The following is a 25,901-nucleotide window of genomic DNA, read 5'->3' as shown; positions in this document are numbered from 1 at the left end:
GGATGCTGGGTAGCCTGAGAAGATATGTAACAACAACATATTTTCTATATTTATATTAGTTCAGTGCCATAACAATACAGTAAACATCAGAGGAGTATATATAAAACAATACAGCATCAAAACGGACAAATATTAAAAACAAAACATGAGATTGACAACTTTAAGACGTAGTATGAAACCAGTGACCTGTAAACTACACACATTCCTCAATACCCGAAACATCAGCAGCATCAGTTGAATTGAACTACAAACATCATCTATAGCCACAGATAACTATAAACCCAGTGCAAGGAACCACATTAAACAAATGACAACAGCTTTCAAATATCATTTGATGTCAGACATACAGTGCCTTGCGAAAGTATTCGGCCCCTTTGAACTTTGCGACCTTCTGCCACATTTCAGGCTTCAAACATAAAGATATAAAACTGTATTTTTTTGTGAAGAATCAACAACAAGTGGGACACAATCATGAAGTGGAACGACATTTATTGGATATTTTAAACTTTTTTAACAAATCAAAAACTGAAAAATTGGGCGTGCAAAATTATTCAGCCCCTTTACTTTCAGTGCAGCAAACTCTCTCCAGAAGTTCAGTGAGGATCTCTGAATGATCCAATGTTGACCTAAATGACTAATGATGATAAATACAATCCACCTGTGTGTAATCAAGTCTCCGTATAAATGCACCTGCACTGTGATAGTCTCAGAGGTCCGTTAAAAGCGCAGAGAGCATCATGAAGAACAAGGAACACCCCAGGCAGGTCCGAGATACTGTTGTGAAGAAGTTTAAAGCCGGATTTGGATACAAAAAGATTTCCCAAGCTTTAAACATCCCAAGGAGCACTGTGCAAGCGATAATATTGAAATGGAAGGAGTATCAGACCACTGCAAATCTACCAAGACCTGGTCGTCCCTCTAAACTTACAGCTCATACAAGGAGAAGACTGATCAGAGATCTGCCCATGATCACTCTGGATGAACTGCAGAGATCTACAGCTGAGGTGGGAGACTCTGTCCATAGGACAACAATCAGTCGTATATTGCACACATCTGGCCTTTATGGAAGAGTGGCAAGAAGAAAGCCATTTCTTAAAGATATCCATAAAAAGTGTTGTTTAAAGTTTGCCACAAGCCACCTGGGAGACACACCAAACATGTGGAAGAAGGTGCTCTGGTCAGATGAAACCAAAATTGAACTTTTTGGCAACAATGCAAAACGTTATGTTTGGCGTAAAAGCAACACAGCTGAACACACTATCCCCACTGTCAAACATGGTGGAGGCAGCATCATGGTTTGGGCCTGCTTTTCTTCAGCAGGGACAGGGAAGATGGTTAAAATTGATGGGAAGATGGATGGAGCCAAATACAGGACCATTCTGGAAGAAAACCTGATGGAGTCTGCAAAAGACCTGAGACTGGGACGGAGATTTGTCTTCCAACAAGACAATGATCCAAAACATAAAGCAAAATCTACAATGGAATGGTTCAAAAATAAACATATCCAGGTGTTAGAATGGCCAAGTCAAAGTCCAGACCTGAATCCAATCGAGAATCTGTGGAAAGAACTGAAAACTGCTGTTCACAAATGCTCTCCATCCAACCTCACTGAGCTCGAGCTGTTTTGCAAGGAGGAATGGGAAAAAATGTCAGTCTCTCGATGTGCAAAACTGATAGAGACATACCCCAAGCGACTTACAGCTGTAATCGCAGCAAAAGGTGGCGCTACAAAGTATTAACTTAAGGGGGCTGAATAATTTTGCACGCCCAATTTTTCAGTTTTTGATTTGTTAAAGTTTGAAATATCCAATAAATGTCGTTCCACTTCATAATTGTGTCCCACTTGTTGATTCTTCACAAAAAAATACAGTTTTATATCTTTATGTTTGAAGCCTGAAATGTGGCAAAAGGTCGCAAAGTTCAAGGGGGCCGAATACCTTCGCAAGGCACTGTATATGATACATTTATCACCAGTGTTAAAAAACACCTGTTACAATTGACATGTTTTGTGTATGGGACAACAAACTCGTCTGGTTTCCCCTTTAGCTTTGGTTCTGGCTGCAATAGATAGTCAAAAAAATACTGTAAACAAACAAAATACAATTTCCAATACCATCATTATGATGATGGCCTAACAATGCAGGCAAACAATACTGTAGGAATACGGATAACCAAACACCAATCACCCTTACATGCTGACCACACCCCTTTCTTCGCATGCGCGAGCGTTGCAAAATAAATGTAAACATACATGTTAATCAATCATTGTGCGTCAGCGAGCGCCTGCGCGGCCAGGAGCTAAAATAGAAATTGGTTCTATTTGCGACACTCAACGTGCTGCAAGTCCGGCCTCTCCCAGCTCCTCATTGGTTTTTAGGAGCATATACCCACCTGGGGGATTGAAAGATGAACTTATATCCACACTCTGGTCGGTTGTAGTAATGCTGTAATGTTGGTTGCCAACCGCCATATAAAGTTCAAAGAAGAAAAAGAAGCCTGAAGGAAGGAGAGATGATGAGAAACGAATTCGGTTTACCCTTTTATCTGTGGATTAATTGTCAGAGTAGAGGACCTTGTCCATTTCAGGTAAAGTAACAACCCAATATTTATATACAGTGGGGCAAAAAAGTATTTAGTCAGCCACCAATTGTGCAAGTTCTCCCACTTAAAAAGATGAGAGGCCTGTCATTTTCACCATAGGTACACTTCAACTATGACAGACAAAATGAGAAAAAAAATCCAGAAAATCACATTGTAGGATTTTTAATGAATTTATTTGCAAATTATGGTGGAAAATAAGTATTTGGTCAATAGCAAAAGTTTATCTCAATACTTTGTCATTGCCAACAAAGGGTATATAACAGAGGTCAAACGTTTTCTGTAAGTCTTCACAAGGTTTTCACACACTGTTGCTGGTATTTTGGCCCATTCCTCCATGCAGATCTCCTCTAGAGCAGTGATGTTTTGGGGCTGTTGCTGGGCAACACGGACTTTCAACTCCCTCCAAAGATTTTCTATGGGGTTGAGATCTTGAGACTGGCTAGGCCACTCCAGGACCTTGAAATGCTTCTTACGAAGCCACTCCTTCGTTGCCCGGGCGGTGTGTTTGGGATCATTGTCATGCTGAAAGACCCAGCCACGTTTCATCTTCAATGCCCTTGCTGATGGAAGGTGGTTTTCACTCAAAATTTAACGGTACATGGCCCCATTCATTCTTTCTTTTAAACGGATCAGTCGTCCTGGTCCCTTCGCAGAAAAACAGCCCCAAAGCATGATGTTTCCACTCCCATGCTTCACAGTAGGTATGGTGTTCTTTGGATGCAACTCAGCATTCTTTGTCCTCCAAACACGACGAGTTGAGTTTTTACCAAAAAGTTATATTTTGGTTTCATCTGACCATATGACATTCTCCCAATCTTCTTCTGGATCATCCAAATGCTCTCTAGCAAACTTCAGACGGGTCTGGACATGTACTGGCTTAAGCAGAGGGACACGTCTGGCACTGCAGGATTTGAGTCCCTGGCGGCGTAGTGTGTTACTGATGGTAGGCTTAGTTACTTTGGTCCCAGCTCTCTGCAGGTCAATCACTAGGTCCCCCCGTGTGGTTCTGGGATTTTTGCTCACCGTTCTTGTGATCATTTTGACCCCACGGGGTGAGATCTTGCGTGGAGCCCCAGATCGAGGGAGATTATCAGTGGTCTTGTACGTCTTCCATTTCCTAATAATTGCTCCCACAGTTGATTTCTTCAAACCAAGCTGCTTACCTATTGCAGATTCAGTCTTCCCAGCCTGGTGCAGGTCTACAATTTTGTTTCTGGTGTCCTTTGACAGCTCTTTGGTCTTGGTCATAGTGGAGTTTGGAGTGTGATTGTTTGAGGTTGTGGACAGGTAACTTTTATACTGATAACAAGTTCAAACAGGTGCCATTAATACAGCTAACAAGTGGAGGACAGAGGAGCCTCTTAAAGAAGAAGTTACAGGTCTGTGAGAGCCAGAAATCTTGCTTGTTTGTAGGTGACCAAATACTTATTTTCCACCATAATTTGCAAATAATTTCATTACAAATCCTACAATGTGATTTCCTGGATTTTTTTTCTCATTTTGTCTGTCATAGTTGAAGTGTACCTATGATGAACATTACAGGCCTCTCTCATATTTTTAAGTGGGAAAACTTGCACAATTGGTGGCTGACTAAATACTTTTTTGCCCCACTGAACCAGGACAAATTAGCTAGCAACAGCACGCTAGCTATCTAAATTGCCATAAATGTTTAATGCTTTTTGACCTGTCCACAAATTAATCTAATCAGAGTTTGTTTTGATATTTCAACCTGCGTGTCCTGATCGCTTCTGGTGTGGGTGAACAAAATCAACTTGCATGCGATGGCGTACCCACGCAAGCGGGCGGTTTGGTCAGCATGTTAGGTGTCAAGAGTAACAATGTACATAGTATATAATACACACTCCTGACTGTTTCAACCGCAGATAACCGACCTTATTATAGGGAGAGAAATAAGACATTTATTAATTTAAAAACATGTAGAAAAGTAAACCGCATAATGTAGACTAAATTTAGGCACTGTCTGTAGTGTTTCAAGTGTTTTTTAAACAGCATAGGCACGATGTCATTGTCTTTGCAGGTTGCATCAACTATTGTACTGTCTGGTGTATCCTGTCATGGCCGACTGATTGGCTTACGAATCACGTCTGTCTTCTGACCACCGCTCGTTCCATTCGTCCACCGGAAAGCCATGGTTCCTGGCCGTTGGCTCAATTCTTTTCCCTTGGCTGGAGGATGAATGGTGACCACGAGGGGGGCTTACAATCTGAGAGGAACCTGAATGATGACCGTGACGGGGACTTGCATGCAGAGAGTCAGTAGGATGGTTACCGTGAAGGGGACTTGCATTCTGAGAGGAAGCTGGATGGTGACCGTGAAGGGGACTTGAATTCCGAGAGGAACCTAAGAGGCAAGCATAAGCAAGCAGGTGAGAAATAGCCGACCCCCAGCTACTGGCTTTCCAAGTGCAGATGAAGGATCAGTAAGGTGACTTTTCAGTTCAAAAGTCTATTGAACGTACACAAGATCACTCTGAACAAGTACATCACCTTTTTCCCCGAGCTTTCTCTTTACTTTATGGGTCGTTCCATTTGATTGCAATCCCTTTTTGACTGCACCCCTCTTGATTTGAACAAAACATTCCATACATGCAAGTGGTCAGAAAGTGTATTTTTGGACCTGAAGGCCAACACTTTTAGGAGTCAGAGGTGCTCAATGTAAACCCATTTTGCGTATCCCATTCAAGATACGCAAAAACATGTGAACACACACACACACACACACACGTTCAAACGTTTGGGGTCCCTTAGAAATATCCTTGTTTTTGAAAGAAAAGCACATTTTCTTTCTCCATTAAAATAACATCAAATTGATAAGAAATACAGTATAGACATTGTTAATGTTGTAAATGACTATCGTAGCTGATTATTTTTATGGACTATCTACATAGGCGCAGAGGCCCATTATCAGCAACCATCACTCCTGTGTTCCAAAGGCACGTTGTGTTAGCTAATCCAAGATTGTCATTTTAAAAAGGCTAATTGATCATTAGAAAATTCCTTTGGCAATTATGTTAGCACAGCTGAAAACTGTTGTTCTGATTAAAGAAGCAATAAAACGGTCCGTCTTTAGACTAGTTGAGTATCTGGAGCATCAGCATTTGTGGGTTCGAAACTCGTCAGTCTATTCTTGTTCTGAGAAATTAAGGCTATACCATGCAACGAAATTGCCAAGAAACTGAAGATCTCGTACGCCGCTGTGTGCTACTCCCTTCACAGAACAGCGCAAACTGGCTCTAACCAGAATATAAAGAGGAGTGAGAGGCCCTGGTGCACAACTGAGCAAGAGGACAAGTACATTAGAGTATCTAGTTTGAGAAACAGATGCCTCACTGGCAGCTTCATTAAATAGTACCCGCAAAACACCAGTCTCAACATCAACAGTGAACAGGCAACTCTGGGATGCTGGTCTTCTAGTCAGAATTCATCTGTCCAGTGTCTGTGTTCTTTTGCCCATCTTAATCTTTTATTTTTATTGGCCATTCTGAGATATGGCGTTTTCTTTGCAACTCTGCCTAGAAGACCAGCATCCCGGAGTCGCCTCTTCATTGTTGACATTGAGAATGGTGTTTTGCGGGTACTATTTAATGAAGCTGCCAGGTACAGTGGCTTGCGAAAGTATTCCCCCCCTTGGCATTTTTCCTATTTTGTAGCCTTACAACCTGGAATTAAAATAGATTTTTGGGGGGGTTTGTATCATTTGATTTACACAACATGCCTACCACTTTGAAGATGCAGAATATTTTTTTATTGTGAAACAAACAAGAAATAAGACAAAAAAACTGAACTTGAGCGTGCATAACTATTCACCCCTCAAAGTCAATACTTTGTAGTGCCACCTTTTGCAGCAATTACAGCTGCAAGTCTTTTGGGGTATGTCTCTATAAGCTTCGCACATCTAGCCACTGGGGTTTTGCCCATTCTTCAAGGCAAAACTGCTTCAGCTCCTTCAAGTTGGATGGGTTCCACTGGTGTAAAGCAATCTTTAAGTTATACCACAAATTCACAAGGCCATTCAAAGACATTTAAATGTTTCCCCTTAAACCACCCAAGTGGTGCTTTAGCAGTATGCTTAGGGTCATTGTCCTGCTGGAAGGTGAACCTCCGTTCCAGTCTCAAATCTCTGGAAGACTGAAACAGGTTTCCCTCAATAATTTCCCTGTATTTAGCACCATCCATCATTCCTTCAATTCTGACCAGTTTCCCAGTCCCTGCCGATGAAAAACATCATGCTGTGGGGATGCTGCAACCACCATGCTTCACTGTGTGGATGGTGTTCTCGGGATGATGAGAGGTGTTGGGTTTGTGCCAGACATAGCGTTTTCCTTGGTCAAATAGCTCAATTTTACTCTCATCTGACCAGAGTACCTTCTTCCATATGTTTGGAGAGTCTCCCGCATGCCTTTTGGCAAACACCAAATGTGTTTGCTTATTTCTTTCTTTAAGCAATGGCTTTTTTTCTGGCCACTCTCCGTAAAGGCCAGCTCTTTGGAATGTACGGCTTAAAAAGTGGTCCTATGGACAGATAATCAAATCGCTGTGGAGCTTTGCAGCTCCTTCAGGGTTATCTTTGGTCCCTTTGTTGCCTCTCTGATTAATGCCCTCTTTGCCTGGTCCGTGAGTTTTGGTGGGCGGCCCTCTCTTGGCAGGTTTGTTGTGGTGCCATATTCTTTCCATTTTTTAATAATGGATTTAAAAGGGTGCTCCATGGCATGTTCCACATTTTTTATCTTATTTTTTATAACCCAACCCTGATCTGTTCTCCACAACTTTGTCCCTGACCTGTTTGGAGAGTTCCTCGGTCTTCATAGTGCCACTTGCTTGGTGGTGTTGCATTATCTGGGACCTTTCAGAACAGGTGCATATATACACTGAGATCATGTGACAGATCATGTGACAGTTAAATAAAGTCCATAAGACCATCTAATTATGTGACTTCTGAAGGTAATTGGTTGGACCAGATCTTATTTAGGGGTTTCATAGCAAAGGGGGTGAATACATATGCTTATGTTATTATTTTCATTTCATCAATTTGGACTATTTTGTGTATGTCCATTACATGAAAAACAAATGTAAAAATTAAATTACAGGTTGTAACGCAACAAAATTCCAAAATACATTTTGGACACTACAGTTTAAATGGTTAACTTCTGTTAAAGCAAGGCTCCTGAACTCTGGTGTATTTTCTGCATTATGCAATGATATGGGCAGCGACCATGTAACGCTTTTACAACATAGAGAAGTTATCATAGAAGCTGGTTATCAAGGGGCAAAGTATTGACACATTTTTTTTAATTGAGAGATGAGCTTAAAGTCGTCTTTACTGACCATTTTCACTTGTCTGACCGCTTACATGATGACGAGTTTCTCACACGACTGGCCTATCTGCTTCATGTTTTTTTCTCACCTGAATGATTCGAGTCTATGATTACAGGGACTCTCCGCAACTATATTTTCTGTCTGCATTAACAAAAACAACACACAGGTCTTTCAGCCATTTAATTAGCTGTTCAGGAGTCTTATGGCTTGTGGGTAGAAGCTATTTAGGAGCCTTTTGGACCTAGACTTGGCACTCTGGTAACGCTTGCCATGTGGTAGCAGAAAGAACAGTCAATGATTTAGGTGGCTGGAGTCTTTGACCATTTTTAGGGCCTTCCTCTCACACTGCCTGATATAGAGGTCCTGGATGGCAGGAAGTTTGGCACAGGTGATGTACTGTGCCATACGCACTACCCTCTGTAGTGCCTTGCGGTCGGAGGTCGAGCAGTTGCCATACCAGGCAGTGATGCAACCCGTCAGGATGCTCTCGATGGTGCAGCTGTACAATCTTTTGAGGATCTGAGGACCCATACCAAATCTTTTCAGTCTCCCAAGGAAATAGGTTCAATGGAATCTACAGGAATAGGTTTTGTCATTCCTTCGTCACGACTGTCTTGGTGTGCTTGGATCATGTTAGTTTGTTGGTGAAGTGAACGCCAAGGAACTTGATGCTCTCAACCTGCTCCACTACATCCCCGTCGATGAGAATGAGGGCGTGCTCGGTTCTCCTTTTCCTATAGTCCACAATCATCTCCTTTGTCTTGATCACATTGAGGGAGAGGTTGTTGTCCTTGCACCACACGTTCGGGTCTCTGACCTCCTGCCTATAGGCTGTCTCATCGTTGTCAGTGATCATGCTTACCACTGTTGTGTCATCAGTAAACTTAAAGATAGTGTTGAATTTGTGCCTGGCAGTGCAGTCATGAGTGAACACTGGGTACATTAGGGGACTGAGCATGCACCCGAGGGGCCCCCGTGTTGAGGATCAGCGTGGCAGATGTGTTGTTAACTACCCTTACCACCTGGGGGCGGCCGTCAGGAAGTCCCGAATCTAGTTGCAGAGCGATTTGTTTAGTCCCAGGGCCCTTAACTTAGTGATGAGCTTTGAGGGCACTATGGTGGTGAACGCTGAGCTGTAGTCAATGAATAACATTCTCACATAGGTGTTCATTTTGTCCAGGTGGGAAAGGGCAGTGTGGAGTGCAATAGAGATTGCATCATCTGTGGATCTGTTGGTGCGGTATGTAAATTGGAGTGGGTATAGGGTTTCTAGGATAATGGTGTTGATGTGAACCATGACCAGCCTTTCAAAGCATTTCATGGCTATCGACGTGAGTGCTACGGGTCGGTAGTCATTTATGCAGGTTACCTTAGTGGTCTTGGGCACAGGGACTATGGTGATCTGCTTGAAACATGTTGGCATGACAGACTCAGGCAGGAAGAGGTTGAAATGTCAGTGAAGACACTTTCCAGTTGCTCAGCACATGCTTGGAGTACACGCACTGGTAAATCGTCTGGCCCTGCGGCCTTGTGAATGTTGACCTGTTTAAATATCTTACTCAAATCAGCTGTGGAGAGCGAGATCACACAGTCGCCCGGAACAGCTGATGCTCTCATGCATGTTTCAGTGTTACTTACTTTGAAGCGAGCATAGAAGTTATTTAGCTCATCTGGTAGGCTTGTGTCACTGGACTGCTCTCGGCTGTGCCTCCCTTTGTAGTCTGTAATAGTTTGCAAGCCCTGCCACATCCGACAAGCATCGGAGCCGACAAGCATCGGAGACAAGCATTGTAGTACGATTCGATCTTAGTTCTGTATTGACGCTTTGCCTGTTTGATGGTTTGTCAAAGGGCATAGCGGGATTTCTTATAGGCTTCCAGGTTAGAGTCCCGCTTCTTGAAAGCGGCAGCTCTACACCCAAATATTGCCTGTAATCCATGGCTTCTGGTTGGGGTATGTACGTACACTCACTGTGGGGACGATTTCTGGATAGGGCTGCGCTCAAAGTTTCTTGCCTTGGCAAATCGCGCTGTTAAGACACTGTTTCCCTTTGCAACCACGTACCTATGTGATTGTGGATTCTCGGCCCTCACTAGCATGAAAGCTAAATACAGGCTGTGTCTGTGGGAAATGATTTAAGACAGACTCTCCAATACAACCCAACATTGCAGATTTCTGTGTATCCCTTCAAGCACACCCTTCTCATTAGCATTCACAATTTTGGATGAACAAATAAGGTTTTATATGTAAGATGGCTAAATAAAGAGCAAAATGATTGATTATTATTACAGTGCCTTGCGAAAGTATTCGGCCCCCTTGAACTTTGCGACCTTTTGTCACATTTCAGGCTTCAAACAAAGATATAAAACTGTATTTTTTTGTGAAGAATCAACAACAAGTGGGACACAATCATGAAGTGGAACAACATTTATTGGATATTTCAAACTTTTTTAACAAATCAAAAACTGAAAAATTGGGCGTGCAAAATTATTCAGCCCCCTTAAGTTAATACTTTGTAGCGCCACCTTTTGCTGCGATTACAGCTGTAAGTCGCTTGGGGTATGTCTCTATCAGTTTTGCACATCGAGAGACTGACATTTTTTCCCATTCCTCCTTGCAAAACAGCTCGAGCTCAGTGAGGTTGGATGGAGAGCATTTGTGAACTGCAGTTTTCAGTTCTTTCCACAGATTCTCGATTGGATTCAGGTCTGGACTTTGACTTGGCCATTCTAACACCTGGATATGTTTATTTTTGAACCATTCCATTGTAGATTTTGCTTTATGTTTTGGATCATTGTCTTGTTGGAAGACAAATCTCCGTCCCAGTCTCAGGTCTTTTGCAGACTCCATCAGGTTTTCTTCCAGAATGGTCCTGTATTTGGCTCCATCCATCTTCCCATCAATTTTAACCATCTTCCCTGTCCCTGCTGAAGAAAAGCAGGCCCAAACCATGATGCTGCCACCACGTTTGACAGTGGGGATGGTGTGTTCAGCTGTGTTGCTTTTACGCCAAACATAACATTTTGCATTGTTGCCAAAAAGTTCAATTTTGGTTTCATCTGACCAGAGCACCTTCTTCCACATGTTTGGTGTGTCTCCCAGGTGGCTTGTGGCAAATTTTAAACGACACTTTTTATGGATATCTTTAAGAAATGGCTTTCTTCTTGCCACTCTTCCATAAAGGCCAGATGTGTGCAATATACGACTGATTGTTGTCCTATGGACAGAGTCTCCCACCTCAGCTGTAGATCTCTGCAGTTCATCCAGAGTGATCATGGGCCTCTTGGCTGCATCTCTGATCAGTCTTCTCCTTGTATGAGCTGAAAGTTTAGAGGGACGGCCAGGTCTTGGTAGATTTGCAGTGGTCTGATACTCCTTCCATTTCAATATTATCGCTTGCACAGTGCTCCTTGGGATGTTTAAAGCTTGGGAAATCTTTTTGTATCCAAATCCGGCTTTAAACTTCTTCACAACAGTATCTCGGACCTGCCTGGTGTGTTCCTTGTTCTTCATGATGCTCTCTGCGCTTTTAACGGACCTCTGAGACTATCACAGTGCAGGTGGATTTATACGGAGACTTGATTACACACAGGTGGATTGTATTTATCATCATTAGTCATTTAGGTCAACATTGGATCATTCAGAGATCCTCACTGAACTTCTGGAGAGAGTTTGCTGCACTGAAAGTAAAGGGGCTGAATAATTCTGCACGCCCAATTTTTCAGTTTTTGATTTGTTAAAAAAGTTTAAAATATCCAATAAATGTCGTTCCACTTCATGATTGTGTCCCACTTGATGTTGATTCTTCACAAAAAAATACAGTTTTATATCTTTATGTTTGAAGCCTGAAATGTGGCAAAAGGTCGCAAAGTTCAAGGGGGCCGAATACTTTCGCAAGGCACTGTATTTGTGCCCTGGTCTTATAAGAGCTCTTTGTCACTTCCCATGAGCCGGGTTGTGACAAACTCACACTCATTCTTATGTTTAATAAATGTAACACATGTTGAGTTTGAGGCAGGCTTACAATGATGGCAAAAAACAACATTTGTGAGTGCACTGACCCTGGTGTTAGAGGGGGTACGCAGCTGGAGGTTGAATGTTTGAAGGGTAAGGGACGATAAAAAGTTTGGGAACTACTGATCTAGATGATTCCAATCAGAACCCAACATCGAACTGTCTAGATCTGACATTTTTATCAAAGTAAAAATACATATACAACAGTTTGAAATACTGGGAAATCATTGGTGCAATTGTAAAAGTAGCCTACGATGTGAGGCTAGCATAGCCTGCGACATACCTTCAATTTCATTTGGCCTCTTCTGCTTCTCTGACTTGATGTAACCAACTCCAGTTATTTTTGCTGTAACCAGAAGAACTTGTCAATGACTGGAAATCCAACAAAATGTATCTAAATATTGACCTGTTGTGTGTTATTCTGTGTGTTCGTTTTTCATGTCCATGCTAGCTATACATATTACACAAAAACTTTGAGGGAATACATGCCGTTTTCTTTTGCCAGTGGCTTGCGATTAGTGTCCTTACCTGAGTGTCTGAATTCTTTTGGAGGATCACGATGGAGAGACTTCTTCCAATGCTTTGCCTGAACAATGCTCTCCTTCATCAAAATGGCAGCAGGCTCCTGCATTTCCCACTTCCTTTTGAAGCGCTTTTCACATAAACCGCTTGGTCCAGGCTTCAGCTCCCCTATATCTTGCTGCTTCGCTTCCATAACGGGGGACTGTTTCTTCTTGTTCTGGCAGTTCACAGAAGCATCTTCCTCTTCATCATCAGAGCGCTGTGCATCTTCCGGATCTGTGTAAGACCTGTTGAACATGACGTAATTTTCATATTCACAGGGCTTGAAGTAGTGCACGTTCCTTGGATTCAAAGGAAAGCTGATGTTCCGCTTGGGTTTCGGCGGAGCATCGACACGTTTTAGAATGGGTCGGATGATCCTGGTCTCCGAGCTGGACCTGGGACTGGCCTGTGAACCTTCCACTTCCTCTGGAGGACACCCTGATCGCCTGCGAGTCCGGGGGATTGGTGTCGTGACAAAGCTGCTCTCCCAATCTGAGAACACTTGCTGCCTCGCAGAGACTTTTGCCCCAAAATGGCGGTTGTCATGTTCCGGTGACACCATGGCCGTATTAGGGCAAGCATGACTACCTGGGCTATAACCATTGGGCCTGGCAGGCTTGATAAAAGGTTTGGGCTTGTGTGCCACTCTTGCAGATTTGTTCAGCGTTTGTGATTCAGGTGAAGCACTGGGATATGTCTCTTCTCTGTTCTCTCTCTCACACCAATCCTTTGAAACCTCTGGAGTCCTCGGAAGCTTCGGAATCCTTGGCAGCTTTGGCTTGGGGGGCAGCGAGTCGTACTCACACTCACTTTTTGACAACCTTCCTTTCTCATTCTTTTTCAACACCTTCGGAATCTGTGTCAATTTCTGTTGGGATGTCAAGTCACTCTCTGCCGTAGGTTTTAGTTTCTTGGACGAGTCAGGAATCTTAGAGACCATTATCCCTAAACCCCCAGACTCTCCTCTATCCGCCACCCTCTTCTGCCTTGGTGGGGAACCTTTCTCTCTCTTCCGGCTTGGTGGAGAATCTTCCTCGCTCTTCCGGCTTGGTGGAGAACCTTTCCTGACAAGATCTTTGGGTAAGGACAGCTTTTTCAATCTGACTTTTTGGCATTTAATTTTTTGCTTGTGTTTGATGTCGTTCCTCTGCCGCTCTTTGACAACAGGAGACATTGACTTTGCAGGGGAGCGGTGTCTGTTAGTTTTGTTCTGGGCTTTAGTCTTTGGCATTCTGGGGACTTCAGTATGTTTTGAGGGTGAGGCGTTTATGGAAGGCTTTTTGGGGATGTTTATGGAGATTTTGAGAGGAATGGTGGTGGTTGAGGATCCCTGCACATGGAGGGTTTTCACCCCAGGGCACGGGAGTGAGTTTCCACTGGCCCTCTCTATGTCCACCAACTGGCACTGTAACTCTTTGTAGTCTGAGTTCCTGCCGTCAGTTTCAGTTGAATTTCTCCTCTTCGATGACATTTTGTTCCTACTTTGATTGTCCTCTCTCTCTTTCTCAGTTGAATGTCTCCTCTTCGGTGGCTTCTTGTCCCTGGATTGACAGCCCTCACACGCTTTCACAGTTGATGATCCCCTCTTCTTGTCTTTACATCGATTTTCATCACTCTCAGTTGAATGTCTCGTCTTGTGTGATGCATGTGGCTTCCTGTCCCTGCATTGATTATCCACAGTTGCCTTCAACCCAGAGCACTTAGTGGTTTGGGATGGTGTCCTTCCCCTCTCTGCTCTCCCATGGCTTTTCTTGTAACTTTGCCTGTCAGATGACGTTGGATGGAGGGTCTTCTCCTTTTCCATTTTTTTATGTCCTTTTTTCTTTGACTTGCAGGTTTTGTATTGGGTGACAAAGTCAGCAACTTTGTCATACTTTTCTACAGGTGAACCACAGTCCTCTATAGGTGAACACCAGTTGTCTGCTATGATGTTAGCTCTTAACTTAGAGGGGTTTTCAACCTTGGGAAGTGGTAATGTACTCATCCTACAGTCTTGGTCCTTCTCTTGCCATCTTTCCCTATCCTCAGAACCAGGACAGACTTTGCTTTGGGTCGTACGTTCTTGGGCTGACTCACATGGTGCTTTGGCATCAGTTTCAGGCTCTGTCCTTTTCACATTAGAAGCATGAGCCTCAATCTGAGCATGTTGTTCATTATAGCTCTCCTCTGTCTCCTGATCTGAATCCTCACTTGTATCTGACCAGAAAAAAAAGTCAATGATCGGTATGACGCCTGTCCATTGCTGCATTTCACCCTGTGTCTTATTGTCATCACCCTCTTCTTCAGTTGAATGTATCTGCTTCTTGTCCCTGCATTGATTGTCAACAGCAGTCACCTTCCCCCCAGAGTCCTTAGGGACCTCTGTCTCCTGATCATTTCTATGTGACATGGTAAAGCAGTGAGCGATTGTTATGCATCTTGTACCTTGCTGCAATCCTTTCTCTCTCTGACAAGTGGAGCATAGGCCCATTTCAAACCCATTGTCAGTTTCAATACCACAAGGACAGTGCCAGGACTTATCTAAGCTGCCACTTTCTATATTCTCTAGTTGGTTTGTCTGTGTCTTATCTTTGTTTTTAGAGCAGGATTCAGGGGACGCGAATTGGAGGTCAGAGCCATTCTCGATCTGGCAAAACAGTCTCATGGCATCCTCAGATGTCAGGATGGTCAAATTCATTGGGGAAAGGGGTTCTGTGTCCGAGTCTGTTGTGAGGTCTACGACCGTTTTGAGGTCTGTGTCTGGTGCCTCTGTTTCAGCAAGCAGTTTCACAGCGTCCTCTGGTGTGAGGACGGTCAAAATCATTGGGGAAAGGGGTTCTGTCTCTAAGTCTGCGTTTGTTGGGAGGTCTGTGTTTGTTGGGGGGTCTACGTCCATCGTGAGGTGTGTGTTTGTTGTGAGGTCTGAGTCTGTTGCTTCTGCAGGAAATTCCACAGTCTCCATCTTGCTGTGGAAGGTGTCATCCATCTGGACACCCCCAACCACTTTGGAACTGTCCTCTGCTTTATCTGGTATGAACCACAGAGACCAAGCTCTTCCAGAATCTTCGTCAATGTCATTCAGCTTCTCGTTGATATTTAACCATGACGACCTGTAACCCACTTGGGAAGAGGTGTCAACATGTACTGGAATAGGAAACTTCTCGAGCACTTCCCCTAGTGATATACCACTGACTGCAAAGAAAACCACGGCCTTCTCATCCTCTGCGGCCCAGGCAGACACATCCTGCATGATTTTCTCATCCATTTGATCTTTTAAAGCTTCTAACAGGTTAGAGGTATCCCCTCCCCAATACAACTCCAATATGGCCTCGAGACAACCATCCTTTGCCTCTGTGACTGTTGTCGAACTCTCCAGATAAGTAACCAGTCTCTGCAGCGCACATAACTTGAACTGAACTTCAGCAATTGTGGACAAATCAAGAGTGTTCTCATCTGCAACATTAGAGCTACCTTCCACGATTATCTGGGCACCACCGATGCATACAATATCAGTTGCCTGAGGGTTGGTGTGGACAAATGGTGAAGGTGATCTCTTGTCCATTTGTGTGATGACCTGAAGGACATCATCATTGTCCTCTCCTGTAGATGCCATTGAACTTGTTGCAGATGCATCTACAGGCTTATCACACTCCAGAAGACTCTCAACTTGAACCATCTCATTTAGGACAGAGAGAGAACTTGCATCATCTTTAGCTCTTTCCCACAGGTTTTCTGCCTGTTTTTCGTTGATGGACCAGGCCTGTAAAATCTTAAATGGCAGCTCATTGCCTGCATTCTCTGTCTCCATGGGCTCTGGGGACTGCTGTGGACCCATTGGCGGGACGATAGCCACGGGGGGCGGCGGAGCGGTGGCAACTGCCGTCAGGGTCATGTACCTGGGGGTGGACTTAATCTCCAGCCGTATAGTGGAGTCCTCATCACTAAACCTCTCAGGGGGCCTCGCCTGGTAGTCTTTGGTGTTTAGATGTAGTTGTGTTTTGCCTGCTTGTAAAACATACATCTTCTCTGTGCTGAATTGTAGGGACTGAGAGGGGTCTTGTGTTGAGTTATTCCCATTTACAGGTCCATTTTTAGATCTTAAAACACTCTGGGGCCAGTGCTGTATTTCCTTGAGTGAGATCTTATGTTTATGAGGTTTTTCCTGAGGGGTGTCAGTGAGAGAAGGAGAGGAAGCATGTTGCTGTTCAGGGGTGGTAGAGGTCTGTGTGTGAGAAACCAGAGCAGCATTGCCAGGAAGATGATCTGTATGTTGTGTTATGGCTTGGGAAGGAACACTAGGTCCTAGTATACCATGGGTGTCTGCATGTGTTACCTGGGCTGCTTTTAGGTCAACAACACCAGATTCTGTACCTCCCGTGGAAGGGAAATCTGTAAAAACAAGTGATGTAGAATATCTCGCAGGAGCAGTTGTATGTCCTGATGTTGTTTCACTGTGTTTGTTGTTGACCATAGGAACAGTTGGAGTGATGTTGGCGTTCTGAATGTCTGGAGAACTGTTGGTCATAGATTGAAAAGGGTTGACATGCTTAGCCTGGAAGTCCAGCCTGGGAGACCTGCTGGAATAGACGCTAGAACTTCCACTAGAGCCACCCCTAGAACGTCCACTAGAGCCACCCCTAGAACGTCCACTAGAGCCACTCCTAGAACGTCCACTAGAGCCACCCCTAGAACGTCCACTAGAGCCACCCCTAGAACGTCCACTAGAGCCACCCCTAGAACGTCCACTAGAGCCACCCCTAGAACGTCCACTAGAGTCACCCCTAGAACATGCAGTAGAGCCACACCTAGGACATGCACTAGACCCACCCATAGAACATACACTAGACCTACCCCTAGAACTTCCCTTTGAGCATTCAGTAGAATGAATCCTGGAATAGGAATTAGAATGTCCCCTTGAATGTTCATTAAAATGTCCTCTAGCATGTCCATTTGAATGGGTGGGATCTAACATCTGCCATTTGCTTTCCAAGCAATGGAGATTGTTATGATTCACTATCCGACCAACCATATAATCCCGGTCAGCTTTATGGTGATGGGTTATATCCTCATCCCCTCTTTCGACAATGAGTGGGGGTAAAAACTCATAGCTGGGGAAGTGGGGTTCATGTTTAGCCCATGTTTCTGTTCTCTCTCCACTGCGGTGTAAGGTTACATTAGGGGATGCCTGGCCTCTCAGGGGTCCATTGAGATTTGGCCAATCCCTTATGTTCTGACTCGGAGCCATTCTGTGATGGTCCTGATGATACAGATGCGGCGGCTGGGTCTCTTGTGCCCCATGTCCACGGAAGTCCATTGGAGAGTTTTGTCTAAGGGAGTTGTAGTGGGCCCGTATGGCAGCTTCTTTCTCATGGTTCAGCCACTGGCGTTCCCTTTCCTGTTGGGTGAGGTACTGTCTTTCACCAGCAGGGGGAGCACTTTCCCACTGAGCCATATTATGGTGGCTGTATCCATCATCATTATTCCATTCTCTTGCTCTGGCATTTTCACAGGCGTTATCCATGTTGTGTCAGTTCTATCCGTCCCAGCACATTGAGTTGGGCTGCATTACAAGCATATGGGGCACCATACTCAAAAGTTCAATTGTGATAGGTCAATTCTGGAGAGAGAAAAAAGAGAAACTATTGTGAAAACTATGCAATGGTTATCCATTAACCAAGTTATTGATTTTTCTAAAATACACTGCAACATGTTTATGATATATGACTGCCAGTTGACATTATGGGCTGAAAGTTAGTTAGAGTGCAGATCACAATCAAGTAACACCATCAATATAGTACACGCTCATATAGGAGGAGCCTGTGCCCCACAAATAGCAGTCTGGGTAGGAGTAGAGTTCCACCTCAGATCAGGTTGACCCTCCAGAGGAATCAGAGAGGGTGTTGATCCCTCCACACCTATTTGGTATATAATATCGGCATTGTTGATATCCAAGGCCCTTTCTCAGGGTTAAACCAAGGTAACTTGTCTCAGGCTAATCATTATTACAACAATTGACCACACAACAACTTTCTCCAGCCTTGAAGTGATGCGGAGACGTAACCTTGAAGTGCATGAATCACACTGGTTAAACGGTTAACATAACAATGGAGCCTATTCATTCTTAGCTATGTAGACAACTTCCCTAGTCACACCAGGTTTCAAGCTATTGGCCCCTCTAGGTTTGGACCAGAGTGGTATACTACGATCACAATCAATTAAGCCAGCTAACTTTATTAAGCAACCAGATACAACTATTGATTTTCTAGTTCATAAAAAGAAGATATGAGATATGTGTTTTGTTTGTTGAATCTATTAGACCATGCCCATTAAAAATGTAGCTTTCTAAAAAAGTTAGCTGAAATGCTTATGTTACTAGCTCCTAAGAATGCAGTAAAATGTCAAACAAGTACTAAGTAATATTTTATAATAAAATGTCGTAATGAATCAAATTCACAATCCAAATAGGACTGTAACAGCAGTCTAAATGCAATCTATATGTATATACACCGGATGAATTTACACAAGATATAATAAGAATTATATATTAGAGTGAGTTATGGCAAGAATATATTTTCTGTTGTCATTTAGCAGAGGCTCTTATCCAGAGAGACTTACAGGAGCAATTAGGGTTAACTGCCATGCTCAAGGGCATAGACAGATTTTTCATCTAGTTTGCTCGGTGATTCAAACAACCTTTCGTTTAATGGCCCAACACTCTTGGCTACCTGCTGCCCGAGTATATAAATAAATATGTAGTGTGTATTGTTGGATTCTAGCTTAAAATAGACTTATTAAGGTTACCATATCTTATTGATTACATGTCTAAGGAAGGTTGGGGTCAATGAAGGGGGTAATAAGAACGTGGCATATGGAAAGTTAATGAGTGAGACGAGTGGAGGACAGAAAGTTTACATTCTGTCAAAAATGTTATGGTTGAATATCAAGGCTCCTAAGGAGAGAGGCAAAGCAAAATTATCTGGTTTTAGTCACTGATAATGGTAGGACAGGGAGGAGCGAGGAATTCAGCCCAAGGTCAAGTAAACTGATGAAGTGAGAGAAAAAAAACAGTCCTATCCCACACACATATCCTTCCACGCCAACACAGGTTATAGCATCCGGCAGGGCCATGACTACACCAGTGAGAAGAACCAGTCAAGTTCCTGTTAAGAAAATGATGATTAAATGACTGAACAAATCATTTTAAATGGAACTGTAACTAAGTAAACTTATACTCTTTTTTATTATATCTGATTAACAATATGAGTTCATAAGAAGGGATTGTGTGACACGGACAAGGAGTAATTCAAGTTAAGGAACACCATTCCAACTAGGAAAAAATAAATGGGTTGTGGATTAAGTAAACAGATAAGGTAGTTAACCTATGGTTGAACCGACAAAACTTAGCTCTGGGGTCTTTTAGATAAGACAGTGAGTGCATTCTTAGGTTTTCTGTTAATTAGAACTGTCAGCTAAGTGGTGATCGATAATGTTGAGGGGTCAAAAGTTAATTCAGTTGTGTTCTGTGTATGTGCTAGGGTGGTCAGAATGAACTTTTAAAGTTCCCTTTGTCCCGGTCGAGAGGAGGGGATTCTATTAAGCAATGAAATGACGTCATGTTATTGTATATAAACTGTTGCTCGTGGCAACATGGCAGCGCGCTCCGAGAATAAATGATGTTACCTATTATTGAAAAGACTGTTCTCCCTCTATTTTATGCAAACAAGAATCTTACAAATTCTCATAAAATAGATTAAGGGAATTCAATTAATGAATTCAAATTGGTATTAAATTACAGTAACAGTTCCTGACTAGCAACAGAGATTTATTGGCTGTCTAGATGTGCAAGGAGTTGACTCCGCCTAGTAGGAGGGTATAAATATTTGTGCTCATCTTTTGCAGCTATTTGACCTAGTGGGTGATTAAACTTGGTTTGCACTTTTTCTAGTCGTCCGTTTGAGTTTTTACTCTGTTTGTTCAGAAACTTTTAAGGTTGTATGTATGTAATACATTTTTTTATTGTATTTTAAAATAATTTTATGTAACCTATATTAAACTAAGCAAGTCAGTTAAGAACAAATTCTTATTTACAATGATGGCCTACACCGGCCACACCCGGACGACGCTGGGCCAATATTGCGCCGCCATATGGGACCCCCTATCACGGCTGGTTGTGGTACAGCCTGGATTTGAACCAGGGACTGTAGTGATGCCTCTTGCACTGAGATGCAGTGCCTTAGACTGCTGTGTCCATGTGTATGTGTTACCTATTTAACTGTACTAGAATACTTAAAAGGCCGCAATTTTTTTTTATATATATCGGTTATTGAACTGTTTTTTTGGGGTGAGGAAAATATTGGATATCGGTATCGGCCAAAAATGTAATATCAAATCAACATTTTATTTGCCACATGCGCCAAATACAACAAGTCTAGACTTTACCGTGAAATGCTTACTTACAAACCCTTAACCAACAGTGAAGTTCAAGAAGAAGAAAATATTTACCAAGTAGACTAAAATAAAATGTAATATTAAAAAGTAACACAATAAGAATAACAATAAAGAGGCTATATACAGGAGGCACTGGCACCGAGTCAGTGTGCGAGGGTACAGGCTAGTTGAGGTAATATGTACATGTAGGTGGGGGCGAAGTGACTATGCATAGGTAACAAACAAACAGCGAGTAGCAGAAGTGTACAGGGCGGGGGGTGTCAATGTATATAGTCCAGTAGCGATTTTTATTAATTGTTCAGCAGTCTAATGGCTTGAAGGTCATTTTGGTCATTTTGGTCCCCAACATGGCGCTCCGGTACCACTTGTTGTGCGGTAGCAGAGAAAGCAGTCTAGAACTTGGGTGACTGGAGTCTCTGACAATATTGGTGCATCACTAATAATAATAATAATGTCCCCCTCACTTCTAAGTTGCGCCCCTGGAGATATTTATACTACGGGCTAAGAAAGTAATACTAAGTGTATGTTGTGTAGTAAGCTGTTAGTTACCCATGTGCCTCACCCTAATAATTTGATCCCTTTACCCCTCGTAACTAAGCCCACTGTTATGACTTGGTGGTGAAATGTCTTCATCGAATATTGTAAGAGATTTTATTGTCTGCTTATATGCCCCCTTTATTTTTCCTATGGTTCTGACTTGGTGTACAGGAAGAATACTGTAAGAACAGCCCATGATCTGAATTCCTGTACATTTCAAAAGTGCTGAACAAATATTTATGTTGACTGTCTTAGCTCGCTCATCAATTTCTTAATAAAATGTATGGATGTCCTCTTATCTGCTCATTGTTCCATAGTTTGTACATCTCAATTATCAGTAGAAACCAAGAATCCACAGTTGTTTAAGCAAGTCAGCCATATCAGTTAGTAAATGAAGCTGAATACACTTTCGCTGCCAGACAAGGCTCAGTGGTAAGCAGTGGTTGTAGCAGTTGTAAGGATTCAACCCATGTTGCTGAAAAGAAAGCTCTGCTGTTGGGACAGGTTAATGTGGGCACCAACAGTTCCTGGGCACCGTTTGTCACCGTTATAGTGCAATTAATGTATTGCTAAGTGCTGTGTCTTTGCTGTCATGCATAAAAAATGTTTTTACTTGTTTGCCCCACCAACATTTACATGCTAAAATCGCCACTGACTATATAGCCTCAAAACGTGGTTAAAACTATAATTTTTGATCATGGATAGTCAGTCTTTGCATCCACAGCGATGTATATGAATTTTAGAGTAGCTACATTTTTCCAACCCCATCCCTCAGCTTTTTATAGAAACAGTGGCAGGGATTCACTTCGTTATTGTTTCCTCTGCTGATTGCCGCTTTATGATGTGTTACAAAGTGACGAACCACCCCAAGATATTCCTCTCCCCCTAGGAGAGGGGGTGACCGTGATCATTTATTGTTAAAACAAGAGGCTGCCTGGATCTTTAATTTAAAGACCCTTGCGCCCTTCGGTCTCAACGTAGACTTTGATCTGAAGCCATTCTTGTGATTGTGACTTTGCCATTGTAATTGTTTGTAAACTTGTGTAGTCAAATTAATATATGGTCGTATGCTATCCATTTGTTGTTTGTATGCTGTTCTTTGAATTACATTTTAATATTTGATTATTAACCAGACACCTGTGTCTTTTGACACTATATAAACGAGTCATCCCGCAGTGTTTGTGATTATACCCTGAAGAAGACAGCTTGGCTGTCGAAACGTTGGTAACTACATTTTTGCACATGAGCTCAGAGTTTGCGGCTCTCTTTTATTTACAAAGTGACGAACAAACATTAAAACGGTCGTCCATGTATTTACTTGGATAGCTCCTGGATTATGAATACCCATGCGTAAATCCGATGCTTTTTTTGGGGCACAAATATGAACTACTGTTCAACATAGATAGCATTGTTGTTCATGTCAACCATGATTGCGCTAAAATGTGTTACAAAGTGACGCGCAAACACCTTGAAACGGTCATCCACGCATTTGCTTGGATATCTCTTGGGGAATGAACGTAAATCCCATACGTAAATCTGCTGCTTTTTTTGCACAAATATAAAACTGTTCAACATAGATAGCATTGTTATTCATGTCAACCATTGGATTTTCCTAGGATACTTACAGAAAGTCTGCCCCGCTCCTCTCTCTTTCACATCCGGCAGATCAGCTGAACACATGGATATCCCCAAACGATATCAATCAACAACTCGCACTCTTCTTCTTCTGGGGTGGGGTTTATCAGCATCCAACGTTATAGTGCATTATTGGCAAAAACACTCCTGTCTTCTGTTAGAACTTCTTCAAATGTATATGTGGGAGCGCCCGTGGCTGGTACTAGTAGATTCAAGTTCCACGCCCCCAGAGTTTTCTTCGCTCCTTCGCAACTGATCCGCAGTATTCTCTAACTATTTCAAAGCAAATGACAAAAAAACATAAAACCAATATTACAACAAGACAAATTCATCTACAGAAATACGTTATAATTTCTCTGCGGTTTTAGCTATAATTTATACATTTTTTCTATTCCTGCTATAAATTGACCGTTGATCAAGCTCAAAACAACCAGTTGTTTCGTTGATTTATTACTGAACTAATGCTTAGTGATATGGAAGAACTGACTATAGATCTGCAGCTATTCAGAAAACATATTCAGTGGTGTAATTGAAATTGTCATGCATGTCAACTGTGTTAGACAACTGTAAAGAGGTTATCCAAGTAGAAAGAGACAAATCAGGATTTCAGAAAGGGGAGTATGAAAAGTGGGAACCCCACATGTATGTCTAATAGATAGCTTGGCAAGTGTCGTGGAAATGTCCTCTATTTACCAAATCATGAGCGCAAACCACAACACAAGTCAGAGTTAGTTATCAAAGTCCATCTTTAATTATATGAGCTCTATCACAACCCTGTGACTCTGATCAATTCAGTGTCTATCAATGAATTCTCTGAGAGCCCCCTCTACATTGCAACTGAGATCCTTTAATAGCAAAGAACACACATAGTCAGACAGCATAGACATAATAAATCGTTCAGCTTTGTCTCCTTACTCAAACCCAGAACCATAAACCAATCCTACATATTGTTACGAATCCCTTTTGGCCCGACAGTCTAGGGGGGATGGTAATGAGACCCGTAACATAACTCATGTAAATTATAGCTGTGACAAAGTGTAAACGAAATAACCACGACAACTGAAATAATACCGTCAAACTCAGGGTTTATTTATAAACACACGGTAATGGGGGGGAGCAGGAAAAGGGGCTGAGCTGGACCCAAGGAAAGAAACAATAAGTATACAAAAACACCCCTAAGCTAGACTAGCTTACTTTAACAACAGCTAACTAACTAACCAAAAATACAGTGGGTGGTCCGCCCAGTTCTAACTAGTGTGTTTAACAAAGTTTCCCTACGGGTAGTGTATGCCCATGGGCGACTTGTCTTGGTTTCCCCTTTCCCACCAGCAACAAACAAACACCATAACCAAAAAGGAGGAGATGACATCACAGGAGATGACAAAGTGCTATGGAGGTGCTCAAACAAAAGAGAGGTTTAAGACACAAAGAGAGAGTGAAACACAGAGAGCTACAGACATGGCATTTACAGAGCGATTGAGCTACTGAAATCTATGAAGAACAGAGATCTACCAACATGGCATTTACAAAGAGATTGAGCTCTAGAGCAAACAAATGATGGGGTTTTTAAACCATGGGGAAGGAACTGTGATAGGGTAGGAAACAGGAGGAGGTGTGTCTTCTGATTGATGGGTTAATTGTTGACTGATTGGGGAGTGATGATTTTCACCTGTGAGGGGAGACGGAGAGAAAATAAACACACACAGGATACACACACACACAGGATAATGGTATCCGTAACAATATCCACAGGCATATATCAAATTGTCATTTAGAGACAACCAATTCTAAATACAACCAATCCTGGACAAGCTCACGGCGAGCATAGAATGATTCCAGACACTGCCATCCAGTGACTGGCACACAGACACAGCGGAGCAAAAAATATGTTTACACATGATGACACCTTGACCTCTCCCCTCTCTGCGGCCATGCAACTTAGTCTTGACATAGAACAGATACTGCAAACCCTGCCACAGTATTATACAAAAATAACATTCTGATGAGAAGTAATTTACAAACATATGATGAATATAAAACATCTTACATCTATGTTACCACCTAATTCTGATTATTCCCCAACACAAGAAAACTCTGTGCTTGAGGCGTCACTACAGATACCGTGGTTTGAATCCAGGCTGTATCACAACCAGTCGTGACTGGGAGTCCCATCGGGCGGTGCACATTAAGCTGAACATAAGTGCAGGACAGATCAATACCAGAAGGACACACCAAGGAGAGTGCTTGCCATGATAGATATATATATATTTTTTTAGGGCATGAAAGAGTCCTGCCACCTTTATAACCTAACTGAAAGCAGATATGGGCGTTATTGGGCGTGAACAAGCAAGAAACTTAAGCCAAAAGATAATGGTGGCAGAAGGACTGAGGGAAGGAACTTCATTTGCATGTGGGATGGACTCATATGCTGTATGTGTATAAAAGCAGGGCCAGTGCACAAGGAAAACGGTTGTTCCGCGGACCAGCACGGCCTGTGATACCCTTGTATTAAAGGCCTTTATTGAATTCACAAGTTATTGTAAGTGTCATATGTAAACTATCACTTCGGGGAAACTCCCACTAAGGTTTGTCACCTAAAATCCTGAAACTTTTACAGATACACAATTGAGAGCATCCTGTTGGGCTGTATCACCGCCTGGTACGTCAACTGCACAGCCCACAACCACAGGGCTCTCCAGAGGGTGGTGCGATCTGCACAACGCATCACTGGGGGCAAACTACCTGCCCTCCAGGACACCTACAGCACCCGCTGTCACAGGAAGGCCA

General features: G+C 42.7%; 1 protein-coding gene across 1 annotated transcript; it reads right to left on the bottom strand.

Moving 5' to 3' along the window:
* Positions 1-3,019: 3,019 nt before the first annotated feature.
* On the bottom strand, positions 3,020-23,327 carry LOC149978117 (uncharacterized). The gene is made up of 4 exons (XM_036944624.2): positions 23,105-23,327; positions 12,480-18,111; positions 12,235-12,297; positions 3,020-4,962 (listed from the first exon to the last, which is right to left on the bottom strand). Exons 2-4 carry the CDS (start codon positions 18,013-18,015, stop codon positions 4,694-4,696), a joined length of 5,868 nt encoding a protein of 1,955 aa, XP_036800519.2. The 5' UTR covers positions 18,016-18,111; positions 23,105-23,327; the 3' UTR covers positions 3,020-4,693.
* Positions 23,328-25,901: the final 2,574 nt, after the last annotated feature.

This window comes from Oncorhynchus mykiss, chromosome 15, assembly GCF_057628025.1.
Source record: "Oncorhynchus mykiss isolate SJ-2025 chromosome 15, ASM5762802v1, whole genome shotgun sequence".
Lineage (NCBI taxonomy): Eukaryota > Metazoa > Chordata > Actinopteri > Salmoniformes > Salmonidae > Oncorhynchus > Oncorhynchus mykiss.
Note: the sequence above shows the minus strand (reverse complement) of the source record. Positions and strands in the feature narration are given on the sequence as shown.